Source organism: Melozone crissalis, unplaced genomic scaffold (genome assembly GCF_028551555.1).
Source record: "Melozone crissalis strain CALT ecotype California unplaced genomic scaffold, PUWL_Pcris_2 ptg000039l_1, whole genome shotgun sequence".
Taxonomy (NCBI): domain Eukaryota; kingdom Metazoa; phylum Chordata; class Aves; order Passeriformes; family Passerellidae; genus Melozone; species Melozone crissalis.
This window is the reverse complement of record NW_026535817.1, coordinates 8391617-8416144: the sequence shown is the minus strand read 5'-3', so window position 1 is coordinate 8416144 and position 24528 is coordinate 8391617. Positions and strand designations below refer to the sequence as shown.

Below are 24528 nucleotides of genomic sequence, written 5' to 3'. Positions count from 1 at the left end.
GCTCCTGGGCTACTGCTGAGTCTGGAGAGAACATTTCTAGGGGGAAGAAGGGAGTGCTCAGTGCATGCCGACATGAAATACTCCATGTAGAGAGTAAAAACATGAGCCTATGACAAATCCTGCCGTGCTGACTCCAGGAGTTCTGCTTCCTTCCTGGAATTACACCAGGGCTGTTGTTCCTGCAGTGAGCTGGAAAGGCCTGAAACAGAAACAATCATGTGACAAAACAGAATGTGAAACTACAAAAAAGAAATCATACCCAGTATTCTGCCTTTTGACACAGGATGCACAATTATGTCTATATAGAGAAGAAGTATATCCATATGTAGCAAGGGCCTTTTAAGGTGGAAATCTTTCTCTCCCACACATACAATCATTCAGCTACCAATAAAGGCTAACATTTAGCTGGCCCAGCCCCCAGTCCATATCTTAGAAGGAAATGTTTACAGATCTCTGTAATTTATCCGTGCTTGGGAGCACTACAATTGATCATCCAAGCAGCACCATGCCATGGGATCCAGCAGCACTCACAAGGAGCTCCCGAAATGAAAATCTGCCTGACCTTTACCAAGCCCCAGATGTGGTGAAATGGATGTTACCCCTCTCGTGCTCTTTGAGGCAGACCCAGGCTGCCACAAGCAGTGAGCTGCATGCCTGAAAAGCAAGCAATATTGAAGTTTCTTCAGCACACTGACAGATTCATTCCTTCTGCTGCTTCTTCTGACCTTGATTTCTAGGGGGTTCCAAAGTTTCAGAATAGCCAGGGCTGCTTTGGATCTCGAAAACCTCCCTAGTACTTGATATTAATAATTTACTGAGGACACCTACCACTTCCCTCATTTGAAAAAGTGCTTTGCTACCTTCTAGCAGATAGAAGCTCTAAATAACATGCTGCAACCTTGCTGTACAGACAAGATTTCTCCTCAAATTAATAGTACTCAGTATGGTCCAGAGTACTGAAAGAAAGTGCTAAGGAGTACACCAGGTGTCATAAGAGCAGCAAATAATCTTACCTGGGCCACAGGAAAGAATAGTTTAGAAAAAGGACCTACACTGACATATATTGTAGGTTGTGTAAGTGAGAACATTTTCCAGTTGGAAATAGTATATTTTTAAATAGGTAGGAAATACTGTACAGGTTCACTACCCTTTTTTGCTGGATCACCAGAATAGGCCCAGAATATTTCAATTAATCCATGATACACAAGGATGATGATCCTCTCAGGAATTCTGCGAATGTGAATTTCAAATATTCATTTCCCTCCCTCTGATCCTTATCCAGTACTTCTCTATTCCTTAGAGAGTGAATGATTTGGGACAGGAACCACATGTAAGGATGGTGCCTAAAATAGTTGCAGGAGTGGCTACAGAGCCAAAATTTGGCCACTCCTGTGGTGACATGCAAAGTCAGTTTTCTCACGGACATGTGAAATATGAAGAAGTATTGTCTCAAAAGTCTCAGCAGCATTTCTCTGGAAACTCTGTAACAAAAATGTGTCTGTGAAAGCACACTGATGTTAAGAATGATACAATTTCACATTTTAGGTTAGTAGTGGGGTCATAGCTCTACCAGAGTAATGTAATTTCCTTCTTACTGCACTGCTAAGTTGAAAAATTCTGAAAGATGCAAAGATGCTTCTATTTAAGATGTCTACATCCTGGGAAAATTCTTCCATTAAAGTGGACCTGCTAGAAGGTGCCACAATTAATTAGGGTGGAGAAATACTATGCAGAAATTGCCTTTGCAACTCTAATTAAAATGGCTGTGCTTACAGCAGCTTAATTTCTTGAATTGTTTATGTATGTGCAGATCCTCCAGTGGAATAAATGAAACCTTGAACGCTGAAAGAGAAAATGGGAAGCACGAGAACATAAAAATTGAGGGCTATGGGGAGAACACCACACTGCAAATGAACACAGAGCAAGAGATTCCCCACGGAGACTTATGCATCACAGAGATTTACAGTGGGACTCACCACGGAGCAGCAGAAAGCAACACACACTTTGCTGAAACAAAACAAGAGACCACACAAAGCCACAGAATTGCTCCTAAAGTGATAGCCACCCCTAAAGTGATCGTGACAGATGAGGCTGGTGTCAGAGGGGTGGCAGAAGAGGGTGCCATGGTTGAGCTGCAGGTGTCCCTCTCAAATGACGCCCACAAGGCCACCAGTGCTCCTGCTGTGACTCTCCTGGGCGCAGAGGAGTTCCCCCCTTCAGGCAGAGGCCCCAGTGCACAGCAGGGCGGGAGCAGCCCCCTCATCGCAGTTCCCCTGGCTGTGAAGGAGGGCAACATCCAGTGGTCAAACAAAGTAGTCCACTTCTCTAGCAGCAAGGAGGTCAAGAGGATCCAAGGCGCAGCTCCATCTATCCCCAGGGTGGAGGTGATTCTGGACTGCTCAGACAGGGAGAAGGAAGCGCCCAGGTCTCCGTCTGAAAGGGGGTGTGTTGATTCTCAAGTGGAAGGAGGGCAGTCAGAAGCACCTCCTTCCCTCCTCTCCTTTGCAATCTCAGCAGAAGCCACAGTGCAGGGAGAAGACAGCAAGCACTCGGAAAAGGAACACAGACCTCTCAAGCACAGGGCAAGGCACGCAAGTGAGTATGTCCCATCTAATATTTGCACTGCCTGGGGGCATCTCTTGTAGCTTTGCATATAATTGCAGGATTTAGAATACATTAGAAAAAAACATGTGAAATTTTTTTTCTGAAGTTTTCTAACTTTCCTTCTCTCTTTTTCTTTTAAATGATGTTTCTGTTCTTGCTTTATGTATTTTTTCAGGGTAATACAGTGCTCCTGGTGATGAGCCAAGAGTGTACCCATGCCTTAACTGTGCTGAATAACTTTGCTTAGTAGACTTCCACTTTGAAATTAACTCATGACTTTGTCCAACTAAAAATACTTACATCTCCTGAAAGGGCTGAACTCTGCTGGTCTTCTAACTCATATTCAGTGGCAATCTGTAAAATATTAACAAAAAGAACAAGTTGCTTGCACATGTCTAAGTGAATCCCGTGGCTTTCTCCTTTTATAGCAAAAGCTTTGCGTGGTCATTTGCATCATCTAAAACCAAAGCCATGCCACTGCTTTGAAAAGTTAATAAAAAAGTCTAGCAGCAAAGCTTGATGTTGTCTGCAGAAGAGATTTTGACAGACACCAGCATGTGTACAACTGTTACATGATCCTTTTGGTTTTGTCAGCCTTCTCTAGACTGTAAAGTGAACATGTTATTTCTCCTGACTCCCAGACCCAGAGGTCAGCTTCAAAATGAGTCCAAGAAGTTTACATGGAAGCAAACTTGCCACTGGAGGCAATATTGATTAACTGGGTGTAGAGGTGTATTATTTATTAATTAATCTAGTTATTTATTCGTTATTTTATTCATCTGGGAGCTTTCTATTGGTTGCTTGCTCCTTCCCAGCAATGTGAAGAATCCTGTCTGGGGATTTTGTAGCAGTATGTCAAAGGTGCTTGAATGTATGCAGTGAGATACTGTAGCAACAAACTATTTCATATGCAGCGTTGGAACTCCTCTGCTAACCCACTGCTAATTCCTCTGGAAGCATATTTTTAGCATGATAACCATTTGTGTCTCATTGGCAAGTGGATTAGGCAGTTACTTATGCCTAAGTGTCTGTATGCAACCCACATATTTTGGGCATATTAAATGAAGTATAAAAGAAAAGTGCACATGCTTCACATTTTGGCTGCAAAGTCAGAACCAACTGTGGAACTGTCCTGCATTTCTTAGGGAATTACTTGCCGTGCCTGTCTTAAAAGGAAAAAAATACAAAGAATGAACTACTTTTTACATTATAAACTCTTCTTTCAAGAAGTCCTGTCCTTTTTCCATGTCAACTATGACAATCTCAGTTTCTTATAAACTAGTGGCAGGTCATTATGCTTAGGAACAAGTGATTTACTACAATTTTTTTCATTATTATTATTATTACTACTAACCTGTCTACACATTAGAAAAGACTAATTGCCCAGCCTAGTGAATGCTCTGTGTGCAGCAAGCACTATGCATGTTTTCTGCAAAAAGAGAAGTTATTATGCATTTAAGTCTGAAAAAAAACTTTTAGAAAAGAACTTTTATTATGATCTCTTTAGCAGAAATTTTCTCTGCAAATATTATTCAGATCATATTTACCTGAATAGGAAGCACTCCAACACTAAAACCCATAGTTTTGGAAAATACCTTCCTATTGTAAGCAATTGGATTGTCACAGGACTGAGCCAAGGATTTTGTGATGCCGCTCTCCAACAATAAAATATTACAAATTGCTGGTTTGGGTCCCATGCTCTTTTCTCTTTTATAGATTCTTGTGAGGACCATTGGTCCAGTTGTGCAGTCATCTGGCATAATGGCAAAACTCCAATTGTCTTAAATAGGAGAAGTATCAGACTCCATCTACTGACGTGGCTAAAAGGATCATGACTAGAAAACACAGGGCATAACTTTCTTTAAAAAGTTTGTTTTATTTATGCCAGAAAAAGATACCGAATAATTTACTTTTATCAGAGGCATGTTTTTTCCTTGTGACTATAGATTTAGTAAGGAATGGCTTTAAATTCCAGGTTTTTTGAAGGGAGGAGGTATTGAGGCTGTAATTGATGAGGTTCAGTGGTAGAGTACGAGGAAGGGAAAGCAGCAGGGACACCACCTGACCACCATTGCCCCATGAGGGACATGCTCCATGTCCCATAACAAAGAGGCAGTCACACTGATGAACAGTGCATCCATCAGCCTTGCAGCTGCATCTGTTCCTCTTTCACATGACCTGAAGAAAACCAGTAGTTTATGCTTTCAGAAATATTGTCATTGATACTCCAGTGAATACCCTTGAGAAGTTAGTTGACTCTCCTTGGTTGTGCTCTTAAATGTGGATTCACTCTTGCCACATTTCCAAAATAAATATTCTGTATATGTCATATCTTACAGAACTTATATTTCATGCAAATAATGCTTGTTTAAAGACTGAAACCTGCTTTCATTGCATACCATGGACAAACTCCCACATCTACCAAGGGGTTGAAAGTCAATGCTAATATTTTCTGTGTATGCCCTTCTGGATGTCTACTTGCTTTTAAACAGCTAATACACGGTAGCATGCTGACTTATAGCAACTTTGCAATTTACAGGAGTAAAAGAAGCACCTAAATGGCAGAAGCTGCTGCCACTGTCAGACAGAATCTGCTCAGTTTCATTTGGTCTTGGACATTAAGCAGTCATGGCCTGCCTGGCTGGGAATGGCTGCTGTAAGCCTAGGAACTTGTAGTCAAATACTTGGAAAACAGCAGACCAGAAGCTGGATAAATGAGAAAATATCACCTGCCTGTTGGTGCTGGGAATAAAAATTGACAATGTTAGAAATAAAGATGTGTATAATGTTCCTGTTGAGCTAAGAGAGTTCTAAGGAAAGTGATGTAGCCTTTGAACTTGCATGGGTGTGTCTCCAAGGCATGCTGGGTATGGCATTTCTAACCCAGCTGATATTGTGAGAAAAACTCAAGTATAATGAACTTTCCATACAAAAGAAATGTTTCCATATTTAATAAATTTCAGTACAGAAAAATGCACTTGTTAGTCTCCTTGCAGAGCGGTGGGCTGCATGAATTAATTGTGCACTCTGATTCCTTCCCCAGGGCTCCGACGAAGCGAGAGCCTGTCAGAGAAGCAGGTGAAAGAAGCCAAATCTAAATGTAAAAGCATTGCACTGCTGCTGACAGCAGCTCCCAACCCCAATTCCAAGGGGGTGTTGATGTTCAAGAAGCGCCGCCAAAGGGCAAGGAAATACACTTTAGTCAGCTACGGGACTGGGGAGTTGGAACGTGACGAGGACGAGGAGGAAGAGGGTGAAGGTGAAGAGGGGGACAAAGAAAACACTTTTGAGGTGAGTTTGCTTGCAACAAGTGAGTCAGAAATAGATGAAGATTTTTTCTCTGACATTGACAAGGACGGCAAGATCGTGACATTTGACTGGGACAGTGGTCTGCTCGAGGTGGAAAAGAAGACAAAAAGTGGAGAGGAGATGCAGACGCTTGCAGACACCACAGGGAAAGGGGCCCTCATGTTTGCCAAGAGGCGGCAGAGGATGGATCAGATTACGGCGGAACAAGAGGAGATGAAGGCAAGCACAGTGCAGACAGAGGAGCACAGGGAAAGCACCATGACAGAGAACTTCCAGAAAGTGAGCTCTTCCATCTATCAATCAAAAGAGGAGGAAATGTCGAGACAGCAGAGCTGCGTGAGCAAAAGCTACACAGACGTGAGCCAGAATCACAGCAAAGTAGTACAACAAAATGGCTTTGGCTTAGCACCTGGCACAAACCTCTCTTTTCAGTCCTCTGGAACTCAAAAGGCACCATCTTTGAATAAAACAGCAAAACCCTTCCCTTCTGGAGTTCAAAACCGAGCAGCTGCACCATTTTCACCTGTAAGAAATGTCACCAGTCCCCTTTCAGATGCAGCAGCACCGCCTCCTTATTGCTCTGTCAGCCCACCAGCTGAGGCTTTCTACAGACCTGTCTCAGCTCCTGTGGCCAGCAAGGCCGCCCTGCCCACATGGGCAGCCATGGAGCCCACGGAACACATCGCGTCCAGGGATGAAAGGATTGCCGTGCCAGCCAAAAGAACTGGGATACTGCAGGAGGCAAAGAGAAGAAGCACTTCCAAACCCATGTTCAATTTCAAAGACGCACCCAAAGTAAGTCCTAATCCTGCCCTGTTGTCCCTTGTACACAATGCAGAGGGCAAAAAAGGGACCGGAGCTGGTTTTGAGTCAGGACCTGAAGAAGACTACCTCAGTTTGGGAGCAGAAGCTTGCAATTTCATGCAGACTCAAGCATCTAAACAAAAGGCCCCTCCTCCTGTTGCTCCAAAGCCTTCACTCAAGGTGTCTCCTTCTGCTAGTTCTCCACTTTCACCAGTTTGGTCACCTTCAGCTGCAGCTTCCAACAAGCCTCCTTCTTTCCCAGCACCAGCCTCACCTCAGGCAGCGTATCCTGCGCCACCCAAATCTCCACAGTATCCTCATTCTCCCGTCCATCCCCCAAGCACTCTTGACCTTGCCGGTCCTTTCAAAGGGCCTCAGGCCAGCCTGGCGAGTCCAAACCTTGCCCCCAAGGCAACACCAGTCACCCCAAGCTCTGGAGAAACAAAGCCTCCCTTCGAGATGCCACCAGAAATGAGTGGGAAAGGAGCACAGCTGTTTGCCAGGAGGCATTCCCGAATGGAGAAGTATGTGGTGGATTCAGAGACTGTGCAGGCTAACATGGCACGAGCAGCATCTCCAACTCCATCCTTACCAGCTTCTTGGAAATATTCATCTAACGTCCGAGCACCTCCACCCGTCGCTTATAATCCCATCCACTGCCCATCTTACCCTGCTGCTGCTACCAAGCCTTCCTCTAAAGCCCCTGCTGCTACCAAAAACACAAAAAGAAAACCTAAGAAAGGTCTCAATGCTTTGGATATCATGAAACATCAACCTTATCAACTCGATCCATCTTTATTTACTTTCCAGCCTCCTAAGGAAAGCCTTGCCCTGAAGCAGACATCGAAGCTGTCCCCCTCAAAGCAAACACTGCCTTTACCCACCTTCCTTCCACCTGGTGCTGGCTCTCCCACGAGGGCCCGGCCCTCCTCGGTGTACTCCGTGCCAGCCTACGGGTCCCAGCCTTCGTTCCCGTCCAACGCCTCTCTCCCAGGGAATGAATCATACTCTGCCTTCTCTAAGCCAGAAACCACCACATCCTCTTTGTTTACCGCTCCGAGGCCAAAATTCTCAGCCAAGAAAGCTGGTGTCACTGCACAGGTGTGGAAGCCATCGGTTATTCGAGAGTAAACCTGGTTTCTAAGCAGAAACTTAGTGTCCATTTTGCTTGCAGTCACTGCTTTGCAGTGGTCACCTGGCACACAGCCAGTGGTATTCCTTAGCTTACTTAAGAATGTCAGATGTATCACCTCAAATCTGGGTCCAAAATATTTGAACTTTTTAAAGGAATCAAAATAGATCTAAAATTTTTAGCACATTTATGCATTTTATCAGGTGCTTTATAGAGATGACATCCTGAAATGGAGAGGTGCCATTGCATGAAGTGAGCAGGACACTAGGTTTTTGCTTTAGGACTACAACAATAGAAACAGCGAACAATGTTCCTGGTACGTGAAATTAACAGAGAACAGCTTTCTTCCTGTCACTCTCCCCAACTGTGTTCTAATGACCTAGGGATTAGAGGACTTTGGTGTTGCTTTTTTTTTAAAGAAGTGCCTTATTAACAAATAGCAATATGTATTATTAACACAGCATAAAATAGATACAGTGGTAGACTCTGACTGATCACTAGCAGAACACAACTGGAAAGACCTTTGGCCTGCACAGAGCCTTATGGAATTCACTCAGAATCTGTCCTGGCTCGAAGGTCCTTCCACAGGAATCTGATTGATGAGCCAGGGGCTTAGCTAGTAAGCTATGTGGATCAGCTGTGATCCAAAATCATGAATTGCCTCTGTGATTTCACAGAGAATGTGCTATAAGAGATGCTGGAGTGTTATGAAGACTAAAAAGAGGTGGAAAGACAGCTGGACAAATTGCTTAAAATTTCCCATTTTGGGGAAATTTCACATCCCACACGCAGGCATATTTTTAGCCAGAGTTTGCCTTGAACCCAGCAAGTATGAGAGAAGCCTGTAAATCAAAATTATTGAGCAGTCAGAGAGGTGAGCTGGGTTTTGCAGCTGTAATGCAATGAACCAGTTTCTTGTGAAAGCGCAGTGACTGAGAACTGGAGGGCTGCCTATAGTGTAGAGTTCTGATTCTTGCTCCCAGAGTACTTTGTGCCACAGAAATTACCTGTAAATCATGATTATGACCATGTCTTCCTACTGGCCTCTTGTACACACTTAATTTTCTTCTCTTGGGCCTCTACAGTGCTTCTTCACACTTTAAATCTTTTTACTCTGGTCTTTTGCTTTTATCTTTTACTTGTCATATTGGGGACTAAGGATTGAAATACTGCTACTGGGGAGAGCTTCTAAGAGTCTGTGATCTTGAAATGTACTGTATAATCCTGCAGTAAATCTAGAGCAAATATTTGAGTAGTTTAGCATGGCTTTCATCAGCATTAGTGGTGCTAGGGCTAAAACAAGGTGCTGTTTCTCACAACTAAGGGAATCAAAATCCATCCCAGGTGGGAAGCTAAAGATTAAAGCATAACTCTGTGAATAAAGGTGGCAGAATTTGTTGGTATATTTGTTTAAACTATCATTCAGCTAGTTACCGACCAGATTATGGACTTTGTATATCATAGCAGGGTTTGAAGAACCATCTATTTCAATGAAGAAAACATTCCTAAGTATGAACAAAATCTCTGTAGTTTGGTCCCATGATGGTAACTCAAACTGCAATCAAAGATGAGAAGAATGCATTTGGTTGCACATGCAGAAAGCAGGCTGAATTCAAACTCTAATCAAATCAATAAAAAACACTCCTATGAATTTTGGACCTCCAAAATTCTACTCTCCCCTTTAAATTTTAGATTGGGATAATGACTGCATTAGAAGAAAATTACCAAGGGGCCCATCTCCTCCTTAAAATTCAGAAAAATTATAGGATGTTCAGAGGGGGAAAAAATTGGAAAACTCAAGAAATAGTTATACTGCATTTACCTGGAAATAGAAAGTAGCAATATTTTAGTCCTTTGGAGATCTCCGTTCTACCTGTTTTCCACTGTCAATACCTGTACTTTTCTTCTATCATTAAACTTGTCCCTTTCCTCTCTGCCTGTTTGTGGCTTTTTTCTTTGGTTTGGCAGCTTTTTTTTTGCTTCACATCCATGTACAGACTGACAGCTTATTTATGGGGGAAGACTATTTCCTATGCTAGTCTGTTAACACAAAAGCTCCTCTGTCCCTTTCCCCACCTCTTTCCCCTTCCCTTTGCTCCCTCCTTTCTTTCCCTCTTTCCAAGATCAATCTGGAGTAGCATATACTATTTTAGGTAGACTTTAAGACACCAGGATATACTTTGAATTAAGATCCCCTGCCAAAGGTAAGTAATGCTATGAAGAGACACAGAAATCCAATCAACCTCATATTGCCTTTCTGTTTTTGCTTAGTCTCCTCCTGTAGAGCACATCTGTAAATTATAATCATACTTCTGTACTTGTTCACTCCACCACCAAAAGAATATTTCCCTAAGGAGGAGACTTATGGCAGCTTTGTCCTTCCTCCACAAGTGTTGGTATTGATGCATGTGGCTCCGAGACACAGGAGCTTCCAAAGTGCATCTATGCTGAAAAGCTGAATTTTGATCCCATTTGCATTCAAATACAAGTATTTTATATGGCCTAGAACAATGACAGAAGGATTTTTAAAGCACCAGTTAGAGTTAAAAACAAAAGTCTCAATGACATTAGTGCTCATAGCTCAGTTTGGATCTTTTGAAGATCTCATTCAAAGCCCATCTCTGAGTTCAATTTCTTATATACACATCATCCTACACACATGGGACTTGCATCCAACTTGGCTTCAAGGCTCGTTTTACTAATCAGGTAAGTCTTTAATTCTTATTACTGTTTCAAAAGACTGCTCTGCCTACAGGTTTATCCAAGATGTAATCTCTCATGAAGCAGATATTTAAGAGGAAAGCTGAGCTGCTCATTATCATGGGTCTAGATGAAAAGCTAAAGTCAAACGTAGCTGAAATGTCAAGAAAATGAATTATTTGTGTAGAGGAGCCATCTGAAATTTCATTTGGAAAGGGCAGTGAGCTTTTGTAGATGGTTTTCTGAAAAAGCTTTTAGAATTATTTTATATAATATGGCCAGCCTGCCAAGATGCAGTTGTCATCTTTGCTATGGAAGCATATTTAACAGTGAATTTTAAGCCATGTCCAATAACAATACTTCCAGTATGTTCACATTAAAGGAGGAATTTATGTGTTTTGTGACTATTTTAACACATTTAATTAACACAGACTGGACATATTATAATACACCAGTTTTGATCTCACATTCTAGACAGCCTTTTCATAAAAACAGCTACCTCAATCAAGGGTTAATATATCTTCAATTTAATCATAAATTCAGTTATAAACATCCTGCTACATAACTGAATTGGAAAGTTTTGTTTTGGAGATGAGTGGCTTTCAGACAAAAAGTTAAAATTTCTGCTGCAAAAATGAAAGACAAAATTTAGTTTTTCGACTAGAACTAAAGAACTAAAGAAGAACTCTTCTTCTTAAGAACTGCTTAACTCCTCCTCCCTTCTCTAGAGGAACCACTCTTACCATGTTCCTGCTTGAAAAAAAATAATGTACTATGAAACAACCAGAAAGAGATTTCAATGAATTTTTCCTGTAGCAACATTTATAATGTAAACATTACCATCTCTTACAAGCAAGCCTCATTCTTCTGCTTTCTTCTCCGAAGGAAGAAACAAAAAATAAGAGGTTGGCAGCAGGCTCCAAAAAAAACCAGGAAGTGTGGAGTTTGTGTGTGGTTCAGGTAGAAAAATTAGTGCTAAGTGGCAGAGCAGAAATTTTGAGAGAAAATAGTACTGGGATTAGAGGGAGGCAAGCTGGGGGGACAAAACTCCATAAAAAAAGAGTGACTACACAAGATAAAGTACCTGTCAGAGGATTTTGAAATAATGAAGGTAAAAGAACAGCAAGAGGGACTCATTTGTTCTGCATATAGAGACAGCTGACATTTCCAGATTTTTTTTTTTGTTGAACTCTGATAAAAGGTGACAAGCAGTTATAAAGAGAACTTCACACCAGATGATGGGATCTGGGAGGAGCATTGCTTATCAAGTATCCAGGAGGAGAGCTCAGCAAAGGACCAGCCTGACCCTTGTGTGCTGCTCCAGCTCTTCTGGAGTGGGGAATGCTCTGTACACTGTGAGGCAGGGGAACAGCAGGGAAACGACAACAACTAACACTGTGCAAAATGTTTCTCCTCTCTTTTTTCCAGGATCCTTTTCCAGATTTGCTAGCTTTAAAATTCCAAACCCTTTGGTTCTAAAAAGGTTCCCTCTTCCAGTCTTGCCTTTTTACATGATGCAACTTTCTGTACCTGAAGTCAAACAGCTGGGATTGCACTGATTGCTTTGGTGGTTTGGCACAGCAAGTGCAAATCTTTATTACACAGCTTGGCATAATGGTATTTATAATGGCTCTACTCAGCTTGGAATGGAAACACTATATGATGAAGAAACTTGACAAGATCTTCAAAACCCTGTGGATTCACAAGCTCTGAATGAACTCACTGCTGGTAGATCTTTTGGGAAAATATGTGAGCCTGGTAATTTCATGGCAGTCTTGGTGCCCCCATCACAACTTGACAGTACCCAGTACAACAACTGGTCTTACTTTACAGTAGACATTACTTTTGCATGCCATTACATACAGGAGAAGTTGGGATCACTCAAGAGTTATGTTTGACAAGTGGTTTTCAGGCTGGTTGCTTACTAATGGAAGCCCTTCAGGTTTTCATCAAATGATTTAAAAAGTAGAAAAAATCCTGAAACTCTATGTTGAAATGATCTCTACAGATGCAGACTTGAACTCTTCCTTTATGAGCTAAGACAAACCATATGACAATAATCCCATGGGTTTAATATTTGCTTCCTTAAGTAAGGCAGGGAAAGACTTTTTCTTTGTGTGCTGAACAAGTCTCCAGTTATCCTCTACAGCATTTAAAGGAAAAACCTATTCCTCATTGTAATGATCTTGACAAACTTTTTAATTGCGGTGCATGTGAAACCTGCACAAACACCTGGGTTAATATAATAACTGCACACTCCCTTAGGCTGAGAAAACTCAGCTTTGAGAGAAATAACTTCGTGAATTTACAGCTTAACTATCTGGATGAAGGCTTCCTTTGTGGGGAATTAATGTAAAACCAGCATTTTCATACAAGAATCCTCATTCTTTTGTACATTTTAAAGACAGAAATCTTAAACCAGAGACTCCCCTCATAACTCCAGGCAATTCAAAGATAAGATGCTATGAAAATAACCAGGTCATTTCTAAATAGGTGTCAAGACTGGACTGTTGGACAGATGGAATGTTTCTCTTGATGTTTCCATCTAGATCTGAAACAGCAGATTGTAATGGTTTTAAGAAACATACAACAAACAGAAGAAAAGGAGGAACATTACAGAAATAAAATACATTCCCAATCACGGGAGCACATTGGATTACAAAGGGTGACATGGAGCACAACATTCAGTTTCAGTGTGAGCTTTAACTGATTGAGAAGTAAAGAATTCAGCACATTTATATTATAAGTAAAAGTTTCCATACAGTATAAACCTAAGGACAAATATTTTCAGGTGTTTAAAAGAAGGATTCTTTTTCCCCCAAAACCCATAAGTAACTGCTAGTGATTTTTGGCTTTGATTTGTGAGAATGCTGCTTCTCACAACCCCTCTATGCAGGTTGTTGTTGGCACATGGCTCTATACTGCAAACAAAAGCAAAATATCTGGCATCTGGGTACGCTTGGTTTTCTCCCTAGAGTGCTGAAGTGGAACTGATGCAAGCATCTGACACTGTGTATATAGAATTATGGGAAAAGCAATATTAAACACTGCTGTTTGGATTGCAAAGTGAGGCACTTGGAATTCTTGTTGCCTGTGTCAACTTAATCCAATCTCCTTGGTTTGTGTGGCCAGAACATCTGCAATCATTGCAAGGATTCCCATCTGACAAACAGCTCTTTGCTTTGTTTCGACATCATTCCATGCTCAGCACCATTCCTTACTCAATGCACACTCTTCAAAGGGTGCCTTTCATTCTGAATGATTTTCTTACTGATTTCTGCTGCTGGCACCCAAACCATTCAGAAGCTAGGGTTCATCTTTGCACTGTGGCATTCTACAAATGAATAAATAATGCTCAGGTTGAGCAGCACTGACACCAGGGCACTCTGTGGCCCTGGGTGTCCAGTTCAAGGCACTTCAAGGCATCTCCAGAGCCCAGCAGCACATGCAGCAGTTACTCTGTCAATGTGACCCTTAACATCCCTCTGTGAGTGTTAACAGCTGGCAGACTCCAGGTGGAATTCCAGAAAGGGAGCCCTCAGTGACCAGCAATGAATTCCAACCCACAAAACCACCTTTTTTTACAATCTACTCCTGTGTTAGAGAACCCTAATATTTCCTAAATGAATCCCTGAATTGGTGGGGCAGAAATCCTGAAATTTAATCAAAATGCATCAGCACTGGGCAATGGTGCTTTCATTTCAGAGCTTTGGAAGAGCTGACCTTCCAACTTCCCTAGCATTGCTTCAAGGCAACTTTTTAAGAGCCAAAATAACCCCTGGAATTCCATCATGGAGCACACTGTAACAGGGGGGTTGAACTACCAGGACTTGTAGGAATGAATGAATAAAACACTCCTACCTCACAGGATATGGGGCTGGAACAGGCTGTGCTCCTGTTGAGCCTGCATAAAGCTCTCAGCGTGAATGTCCACACACAGGGACATTTACACTGAAATATGGGACACTTCAGACACAAAGGTTGGTGTCAAACCAGTTCTAAAGCAGGCACGGGTACCACATCTCAAGGTAGAAAGGCCAGAAAATAGGGCCAAGTTTGCGCTGGTAGCTGTGCAATGTAAAATCCAGCAGGTGGCAGCAAATATTCTTCATGACAAGAAATAAACTGTTTATTCCAAGGAAATCTAAGGTGCCTATGGCCAAAAGTTTCAGACATTTGCTTTCTGTAGGCATAAATATATTGTGTTTAGAGAACTGCATATGGATAAAGATTAAATTATAATGAAAAGTTGGTTTTCTTTCATATGCATAGGTCCAAAATGAGCTAACTAAGATTAAATTATAATGAAAAGTTGGTTTTCTTTCATATGCATAGGTCCAAAATGAGCTAACTAATTTATCAAGTTAAAAGACAAGTTAAGTTAGCAACAGTCTTTTGGTTTTTAAGCACACAGGCATTTCGCAGAAGTGAAGGCCTAATCTAATAATTTACTTTCCTTTTCTAAAATTATCTGACAACTAAAAAGGACTTTATTTTCAAAGGCAAAACTTTTCACAAATTTTGTCACAAATCTTATGTGAGTTGCAGCAAAACTTATGTGAGGTGGCTGACAGTAACTGCTTCCTTAGTTTGTATACAAATTATGAAAACAAGATTGTTCTCACCTGAAATAACACCACATTTAGAAACAATTTGAATTTAGAATAAATTAGATTCCAGTCCTAAAATTCCCTATAAAGTTTCAGAATCACGCCCTGACAAGACAGCGTTGAGGAAGACAAGATCAGGCCTGAACTGTGTGATTCTAATTTATTCCTGGTCTCAGTACAGCCACTGACAAGGTTTTAGTTGTTAGACAGTGAGATTCCCTCCCCAGCCATTAGACAAATTTCTTCATTCCTATTTTAGTCTACTGTAAAATATTTCAAGAGTTTCAAATAAAAATTATTTTCCCATTTTATTTCAAAACTTTTGGTAGTTGAATTATAAAATAGCTGTAGCATTTACTGCAGAGCTGGCAGCATTTCTGAGAGAAAATATGTTTTCATTACATAACGTTTAAATAATAAATGGTTTGGGGAAAAAAAAAAGCTTTAATATTATAAGCAATATGTCTCTCTTCCATACTCAGCTCAGTTAAAAAAGCTGAAGTGCTTCTTTCATGTTAAAAAAACAGAAATAAGAAAATAATTGAAAGGCATAAAAATTCAGTATAATTTATTTTTCCTAGCATTTTCTCAGTGGTTTGGTCTCTGACTGGAGAGGCCATTGCAAGCCCATAGAAGGCCAAAGGAGAAATGCATCATTCTGGGCTTCAGAGTCACTTTTTGAGATAAAACAACTGTTTTATCTGCTTCCTCCTCCTTTGTCCCTTTCTGTGTAAACAGCATCCAGGCACTATTGTTAACTCGGATTTTAATGTGCTTTGATATGGGATTAAGGACCAGGACCATAATGAAAAGACAAAAATAAAATTGCTTTAATGACTTAGACACGAAGGTCCAACTTTTTCAAATGACTTCATTAGGGAGGAGTTTATGTGGAGAGAGTTTCACTGGACTATTCAGAGCCCAAGCCAATTTTGTATTCTTGACTGGTAAAACAGCAGTTGTGGTTTGTAAACACACACACAGAGTTTTCTTGTACTGAGATGTGCCACCTGAGACACAAAAACAGCTGCTGGGAAATCATTTCACTACGTAGTACTACACATTCTTATTTAGCCTGGAAAAGGAAAAAAGACCTTTCTGACTTCTGCCTTTAAAATTTGCACTATTTATGAACCTAAGTACTGTTCTTTTTGTCTTGCAGCTTTTCATAATTAGGAAGAAAATTGAAATAGCTGTAAATTCCAAATAACCCATTTTTTCCTGACAATTGGTAAAGATATCATTAAATCAAAGGCAGACAGTCACACTTATCCATCTTACCTTAACTAGATCTGTACATGCACACACCTAAGTACTGCTTTTACCTTCATTTGCTTATGTATGGAAATAGTTCCTTTTGGAAGTAGTATTATATAAATATTAGTTTTTCTTAACACAGATCTTATAACTACCAGAGATTCTTGCAGTGTCATGAATGTTTGCTTCAGTGAGCAGTTTATAACTAGTTTGCTTTGTCAGAATCAGTGTTAATCTAAAACTAACCCAAACAGTTTAATCTGTTTGCACAGACACCTAAGGCACTCAGCAGCTGACAGGATTCTTTGATGGCAAAGGGCAACTCTAAATGGTCCTTCCTCTTCTTTACATTTAGGAATCACTTTCCCTTCAATAACTATTGCAGAAAAAGGTCTTTCCCTATGAAAACATCCAGGACCTGGAATAGAATAAATTAATCAGTGTAGAGGGTTCTAGCTTGTCTTGCTGCATAATTCTAGTAACTGTTTTACCACAAGGTCATAGGAATAAAAAAGGTGATAAAGTAATAATTCTGGTAACATTTCACTTTTCTCTTCTTCCTTGATTTCTGAGGTGAAGAATGGAAAATCTCTACCCCTCTTTTTAATATTTTCTTATAGCTTAAGGGAGAAAGAAGGGAGAGTAATTATTCTCTAGTTACACTTCATGTTTTTCATTGTGTCTGGGGTTTGTGCATTGTTTCTAGTACATGCTTGTCAAAAGATGTATCTCCAGAATTTAAATATAAAGGGGAAATGTTAGAAAGTATTAGCATCTCTGGCTGCTGCTGTCCAGCAGATGAATGATGAATTCTAGTGACTGGAAGTTGCCTTAATTCCAGAATTTGTTAGCTTGAAAGGGCTGAACACCAAAGTAGTGTGTTGGTTGGTTGGTTGGTTGGTTGGTTGGTTGGCTGGTTGGTTGGTTGGTTAGTTAGTTAGTTAGTTAGTTAGTTAGTTAGTCAGTTAGTCAGTTAGTCAGTTAGTCAGTTAGTTTTCTTTTCCTCAAATTCCTTCAGGCCCTCCTTTTGGAATTTGCAAGGTTCCTCCTCTGTACTTCAGCCTTCTTCCAGGCAAAATATCTGGAATGCTGTTTACCCTCACAGTTTTGTCCTCTCACAATCCAAGAAGATAAATATTAGTTAAACCCACACACTGTTCAGTCCTTACTTCAAGGAAGCAGAGACTATCCTTACTTTACAAAAGCTCGAGGAAAGTGATTGCATTTTCACATTTTGGAATTTCAAAGTTAAAACCCAGCCTAAAGTCTTTAGTCTAAATAAGAGTCCTCAGACCTTTTTTTCTAAAGACAAGCTATCAAGTGGGAAATGGAAGACCAGACCAGGACTTCTACATAAATAATACAATAGAATTATTCATTTTGATTAAAAGGTAGTAAAACACACTTAATAACTCACCATTCTCTGATTAAACTCTGTCAAAGAAAATTAGTTCCTGCTTTATAACTTATGGTTACACCAAAAAGATACTTCCGTAACTTGATGAGCTCTGGAGTTTTTCTCTGAACAGGACAGACTCAACAGTATCTTCATCTAAAAGTCTTGAAAAGACAGATATCTTTTCCAACACTTGTTTAAACAGTATCATTTCTCTCTGCATCTCTGAAAACCTACAAAGTACTCGCAGGGCTTTGAACAGATATTTCCATTGAAAAAGGGGAACTTTTGTGCAGTAGAACTCTCCTGAGAGGAGCTTACACCAGTAGACTGATGAGGTGGGCCTGTTTTAATCAACTACTTCATCCCTCTCTATGACCTTATCTTCTTAATTGCTTTATATTCTTAATAACCACCTAATTTCTTGTGGTTTGGGTTATCTGATTACTTTCTAACATAGGGGGGTGTGTGGGTGGGATTAATAATGTTGGGGAGTTTTCTCTCTGAAAATGCAAACTGGAAATAGCTGATCGTAGCTAAGAGATGACAGGACAGTCCTGTCATAAAGCATAGGTTGTGAAACTTGTCAAAACTCTCATGACATAACCTCTGAGTGTCACTACACTTTTTAAAAGAGATTCAAGCTAAGTATGACCCAACTGACTGAAAATTATGAAATCTGAAGTCTCTTCCTCAGTTTCCATCTCTCATACAAAAGGCTGATATTACAACATGATTTAAAACCTGAAGCAGTGGTCGTTCAAGTTTCTTAAGTGCACCAAAGTCCTGTGGCAGAAAAATTTAAAATGTGACATTTCTATGTGAGTCTTTGCTAGATCAGCTATATCTTGAATGATCATACACCTGGTTAGCTGCTCTCTAGTTCATGCTTACAGTGATTTAAGTTTGGGAAGTTCATTAGGAAAAGGAATGCAGGGCAATGTCGTTCAGAGTAAATTCTAGCAAAGTCTCTGGCAAAAAGAGCCAGGAATTTCAGAGCAGATTTCAGAATTAAAGTAATTTAAGCCTGAGGACATGAATCAATGAGTGTGAATCAGTGAGTTTAGGAATCACATTTGTAGAAACTGTAAGAACAAGGTAATTTGTGTGACACAGAGAGCAGGTCTGGCTTGGGGACAGGCTGTACCTGCTTCGTGCGCTGCCAAATGGCTGCTGCAGCAGAACCTTCTCACAAACACAGTTTCTGTTTCAAAGTGCTGCATTACTAAGAAGATTAGGATTTGTCAAAAATGAATGGATTGCTCCTATAAGTGGGTCGGAATGTACTGAAATTCCGAGGGCATTGCCTTTTAAAGAAGCCAAAAGTAGCGTCATGTAAGGGTATTAAGTGAATGATTGCATTAACGCCTTTAATTGCTTGTGCTCACTTTTGTGCCCCCAAAAGAGAAAACTGGGATCAGTCTAATAATTTTTGAGTAAGAAAAGCCTTTCTTAAAAGGAGATTGCCAAAGATACATTCTTGGACAGATGTCCTAGACAGAGCCTGTAATCAAATAAAGTAGGCTGTGCCTAATGTTAGAAAGAATCTTGTAAACACACACAGAACTGTCACAACATAACTCCCTTCTGCATTAAGAATGGTCTTTTCAGAGCAAGGCACACCAGCTAAGTAGTGGGAAAGCTGCACAGTTGCTAATGCCACTGTACTTTTTCAGTAAAAGTCTCTCTTTGGTCTGCTTGCTTTCCTCAAAAATTCAATTTGCTGCGTCTTAGTTCCTGTTTCTTTCTCTGCCTCCTGCCTTTCCAGTAAATTAAAGTTCTAAAAGATACCCATAGACATAAAAAGGGACTGCCAGGATGTCACATGCCTTCAGTGTCTTTTGTTCCAGTTTGGAAGTGAAGAGAAGGAGCTTCCTTTCTTGCTGCTTAATAACTGTATTTGGTATTTTGTCTTCCTAGGGAAGGAGCAGTGGCCGCTCACTATCGCTTCCTGGGAGACCTTCCTCATTCATCCCTCGAGCCATGTCTCCCACTTCTCCTCTTGTATTTCAGCCTGCCCCTGACTACTTCAGCAAGCCAGACACAGCAGCTGACAAGCCTGGCAAGAGACTGACTCCCTGGGAAGCAGCAGCCAGATCTCCCCTTGGCCTAGTGGATGAAGCTTTTGGCCCCCAAAGCATGCAGGAATGCGTTGCTGCTAACGTGGTGTCGGCTGCTCGCAGGAAAACGCTTCCTGAGCCACCAGATGAATGGAAACTTAAAGTTGCTTACGAGCCCCCCGCCCCAAGTGGTAGCGTAGCCTCACTGGGAGGGAAGCAATCAGGGGTTCTGTCACCCCAAAAAAGCTCCCTGTCTGCCCCAAGTGCCCCGCAGGCTGGCCCTAAGCTGCAGTATCCCTACTGCACTCAGCGCTCCACAACAGATCCCGATATCATGTCCATGGATTCCAGGTCTGACTATTGCTTGTCAACAGCTGATTCAAACTACAATCCACAGCCAAGGGGATGGAGGCGTCCAACATGAGCAGCTGAAGGGCCTGGGGCATTTTCCCTTCCCCCAGCTCAGCAAGCCCTAAGATATGAGTTGGAGAAGGAAAGTTTCTTGCTGGCCTGGTGATCTCTGAAGTAAAAAAATGAGGAGACAAAATTGAATGGAGCACAGTTTTCACATGACTGCAGCGCTAGCAGCCTCTAGAATAGACTCAGTTTTACACCTAAGATTGTTCTGTTTGTCAAAAGGCAAAAATATGCATTTCTTGGGGTGAGGGGGGAGATGAAAGTGGGGCAATCCATGGACTCGATGCAAAAATCTAGCAAGGATGTACAAAGTGACAGCAAAAATGCTTGCAGTTAAGCTAATGTGAAAAAAAAAAAAAGTAAAATAAGGGCATTTAATAACCAAGAAGTATTTTACAGGATCTTGCAGGTTTTCTGAGTATGTTAGGCATGAGTTCTAAGTTACTAAATATAGTCAGATTTGCAAAAGTTCTAATGGAAGTGGAAGACTTTGAAGCACTGGCTTATTTGCCATATGGTTTTTTACTGCATTTCTATAATGAGCTAAGAAAGTAAATCCATTAATATTCTTACTATGGCAACAGTTAAAACACATTTGTGGCAATGGTACCTGAATCACCACAATATGTAGATACAGGAAATCATACACAGGCAATCATTTCAGATAGATTTCAAGACAGTTCCAATGAAGTTTTACATCTTGTAATTAATGTCAAAACACCAGGAAGAAAGGCATTGTTAATAGAGATCAATACCATGATACTTGAACAACAAAAGAGATGAGGAGTGTATTTAAACTGGACTGCAAGTTATTTTTGTAATAAACTATCAAACAAGTCAGAGGCTGAACAGCCTTTATTTCTCTGTGAAATGCACTATTTGCTGAGCATTTACTGCTCCAGTGCCTGGTAATCCAACTGGCTGGGCAGTTATTTGTGTTTCTAAGGTAGCTCAATGTTTAGAAAGCTTTTGAGTTGTATCCTCAGTTGGGAAGACATAGATAAGTTGTTTAGCAAGGACAGCTCCTGCTCTAGAAGCTGGCATGTGGCAGAGGGTTCCTGATATGTGGTGCAGGGTGTGAGTCTAGGAGCAAATATTTGGGGGGTTGGTTATATCTAAATGATGCTGATGGATCTGAAGAGATGCTGAGTAATTTTTGCTGGTGAGACATTCCTTGCATTTGCAGCTTATTTAAACAATAGAAATATGTGGCTAAAAATGTATGTATTCCAGGCTTCCTGGGTAGTTTAGATGTTGTTAAAGCATTAAATGAACACCCCAAGTTTTATGAAGTGTTGTCAATCCTCCTTATTCTGTGGGGAATTCTTGAAGGATCTGTCAAGCACAGTCAGCTGAAATTACTGCAGCAGCACTATTAACTCTCCTTAGTTTCAGTAAGGCTGTCACTGTGAGTGAAGGGATTCGATTAGAAAAAAACTAAAACATATATGCAGCCAGAAAAAATATAGCACAAAAAATTCCCATCTGCAAAGAATTTTCACTTAGAGCAATTATAAAATGAAGGAGAAAGGAAAATGAAATCCAAGTTCAGTTGAGGTGGAACTTCCCCTAAAAGCAAATAATTACAGGAAAAAATATTGCCTTAATGAGTTTAAGTTGGCAGAAATTCTGTAGCCAAACAGAAGTCTCCCTAAAATTCAACTGATCTTTCTGACCAGTCAGGAAATGAAGATGAGAGAGTGGCAAACTTTTAGAATATGATCATATGCTATAGCACTTTACAGATTTATTTCATAATATGAATTTCCAAAAAAAAAAAAAAAGTGATTTTAGAAAAATTACATGAACAAGGCTGCCATGATATGCCTGAAAATGAGCTTTGCACCTCAGAGTTATATATGCATACAATCAGAGTAATTTTTCCTGCGACACAGGCAAAAATAGATGTCTCTCTGCAGAGTCCCTTTATGTCCCCTTCTATCACAATTGGGAATATTCCACCAGTGGGACTGTGGAAGTCCCCTTAGCCTTGAGGGCTTATCCTCACAGCTAAACCTATTGCCCTGGAAGTACATGCCAAATCCTCACTTAATTTCAGTTAAATTATAAATCAAATTGAAATTCAGTGAAATCTATAGTTCAAGGTCATCAAGGCCTTAGATATTCAGTAAGTACCAATGCAATGCATTTCACAGAAGGCCTACATTCTGAAAAGTGCATGCCCTTACATATTTTGCTGACCTGTGGTCCATATTACCATAGCAAAACAAGCTCCTCCTTGCAGATCAAGTTCAGATTTCTGCTTTTAGCTGTTTCCTTTACATCATTAGAAAGAAAAACAGATTAATGAGTTTGCATTAAAGCATATTTTTACCCAACACCATTATTTTAATTCTAAGAATTGGACACCTAACTTTTACATTCCCATTGAAAGTAGTGGTGTGAGTTCTGAGGTCATGCATCTATCAGAAGAAAATGTGTGCCTAATTTTAAGGTACATGCAATTAAAAATTGCCAAAAGTGTTTTTAAATGTTGATATTGCAAAAAAAGTTATGATACCAAGTGATCTTGGAAAGGCTTTAATGCTGTGATCACATGACTTTACAGGAAAAGATTCTCTAGGATGAAGCCCTAATTCCCCACCCCAAATAGGCAACAAACATGGAAGTGAAGAGTTTCAGACAGCATCACTGAGTTTCTGTCAACTCCCCTAGAACAAAAACTGTGCAGCCCTATAATTTCATTCTCTTCACAAGCAGGAATTAATCTCTGAGTACTTCTGTGAACATGAGAATCCCTGACGCTGGAGTTTCATGTAGCTTTGTATCATATCATAGATTAATTTGGGTGTTTAATATGACCTACTCCTGATTTCGTTTTTTCCTCCTGCTGAGGATTCCCTAGCTCTCTTTCCCATGTGGATTCTCCCCTATCTAATATGGAATGACTTCCCAGTGCAGCATTTCCCTCAATAGCAACAGAGGGAAGTGGATCTGGCCTCCCCAACACTGTCTATTTTTACAAAGTCTGTGGGCAATGGATTGTCTCTGAGATCTGTTCCTGTGCTGCAGAGAAATGGAGCTAATAAACAGTTTTGAAGTTATTAATGGGAGGGCAGACCTGAGGGCAGGCATGCAGACAGATCACATAGCCTTGTTTGGAAGGAAATCAGGCTAAATCCAGATTGAGATCATGTAGTGATTTCAAAGAAAGCAGCAGGCCCAGACCAGTAAATGAAATATTAATGCATCAGAGCTTTAGAAGGACCCCACAGCATTTTTCACCTTCTGTCCTTCACCCCGTTCCTCCACTAGCAAAGCATCTTTCTATAAAATAGTTGTGACTGTTGTGTGTGAGTTCTGAATATATTAATGCAAGTATTTCATACATTTGCTTTTGAATGCACAGATCTGCTCAGTAAATGTGAGGAAAAATTTCTCTTGATATTTTAAATCATTGGCTTTGTGCTCACCCTCAGAGGTGTCTCTGTTAACATGCAGAGCATTTGTACACAATATAATTGAAAATTAGTTTCCTTAGTTATGTTAGATGATGATGTTCACAATCTTGTTCATAGTTTGTTTTCATTTTGGCGTGCTTTAACATAACCAAATATCTATTTACACTGCATTTCTGCCTAGTAGCAAGAGACTGTGTTATCTTTATAGAAGACTTTTCACTTCTAAAGACTTTTGCTCATTGCAGAGGACACTTTATTTGACAGTGCATGCCAGCGATGTAAATTGTATCACATAATAAAGTGATTTGACCAACCAGATGAGAAACACAATTTTGTTTTCCCTAAATTCTTTTCTGTTTGTTTAAATAATCTGAACCCAAGTAAAGCCTAATCTCTTTTTTTCTGCACCATTTTTAGACTCACTGACTTTGCCTGTCAGTGACCTCATGCTGGTCTGAGCTTCTAGAAGCTTAAATCAGTATCAGGTCAAAAGGCAACTTATCAAATTTAGTGGAATTTCATTTCCATACTGACTAAGCAGGGGAAGGAAACACAGTGAAGTACAATCTAGCCAGGTTAAATAATACAAACAGAACAGTTTTTATTGTTTGAACATTTTCAGCCCAACCACAAAAAAATCTGCAACTAAAATCTACTTACTGTACTTGTCTACTTTACTTGCACCTAACCCTCTGTTTAGTTCCTTGTACATTGCTGTATTCTCATTGTTTGAAACTTACTGTTCAAACGTGAAATAAATATTGTGAATAAATTGTGAACCCAGACTGTACACTGGGAAGGCTATTTGGATAAATAG

At 40.3% G+C, this 24528-nt stretch overlaps 1 protein-coding gene across 1 annotated transcript in view; it reads left to right on the top strand.

Annotated features, from left to right (window-relative positions):
* Positions 1 to 20306, top strand: part of SYNPO2 (synaptopodin 2) — a 75522-nt gene extending 55216 nt beyond the window's left edge. Inside the window, exons 3-5 of the mRNA XM_054283862.1 lie at positions 1811 to 2595; positions 5648 to 7818; positions 19733 to 20306. Of these exons, the coding sequence (XP_054139837.1) occupies positions 1811 to 2595; positions 5648 to 7818; positions 19733 to 20296 (3520 nt within the window). The 3' untranslated portion in view covers positions 20297 to 20306. The remainder of the gene's footprint in view (positions 1 to 1810; positions 2596 to 5647; positions 7819 to 19732) is intronic.
* The last annotated feature ends 4222 nt before the right edge of the window (positions 20307 to 24528 follow it).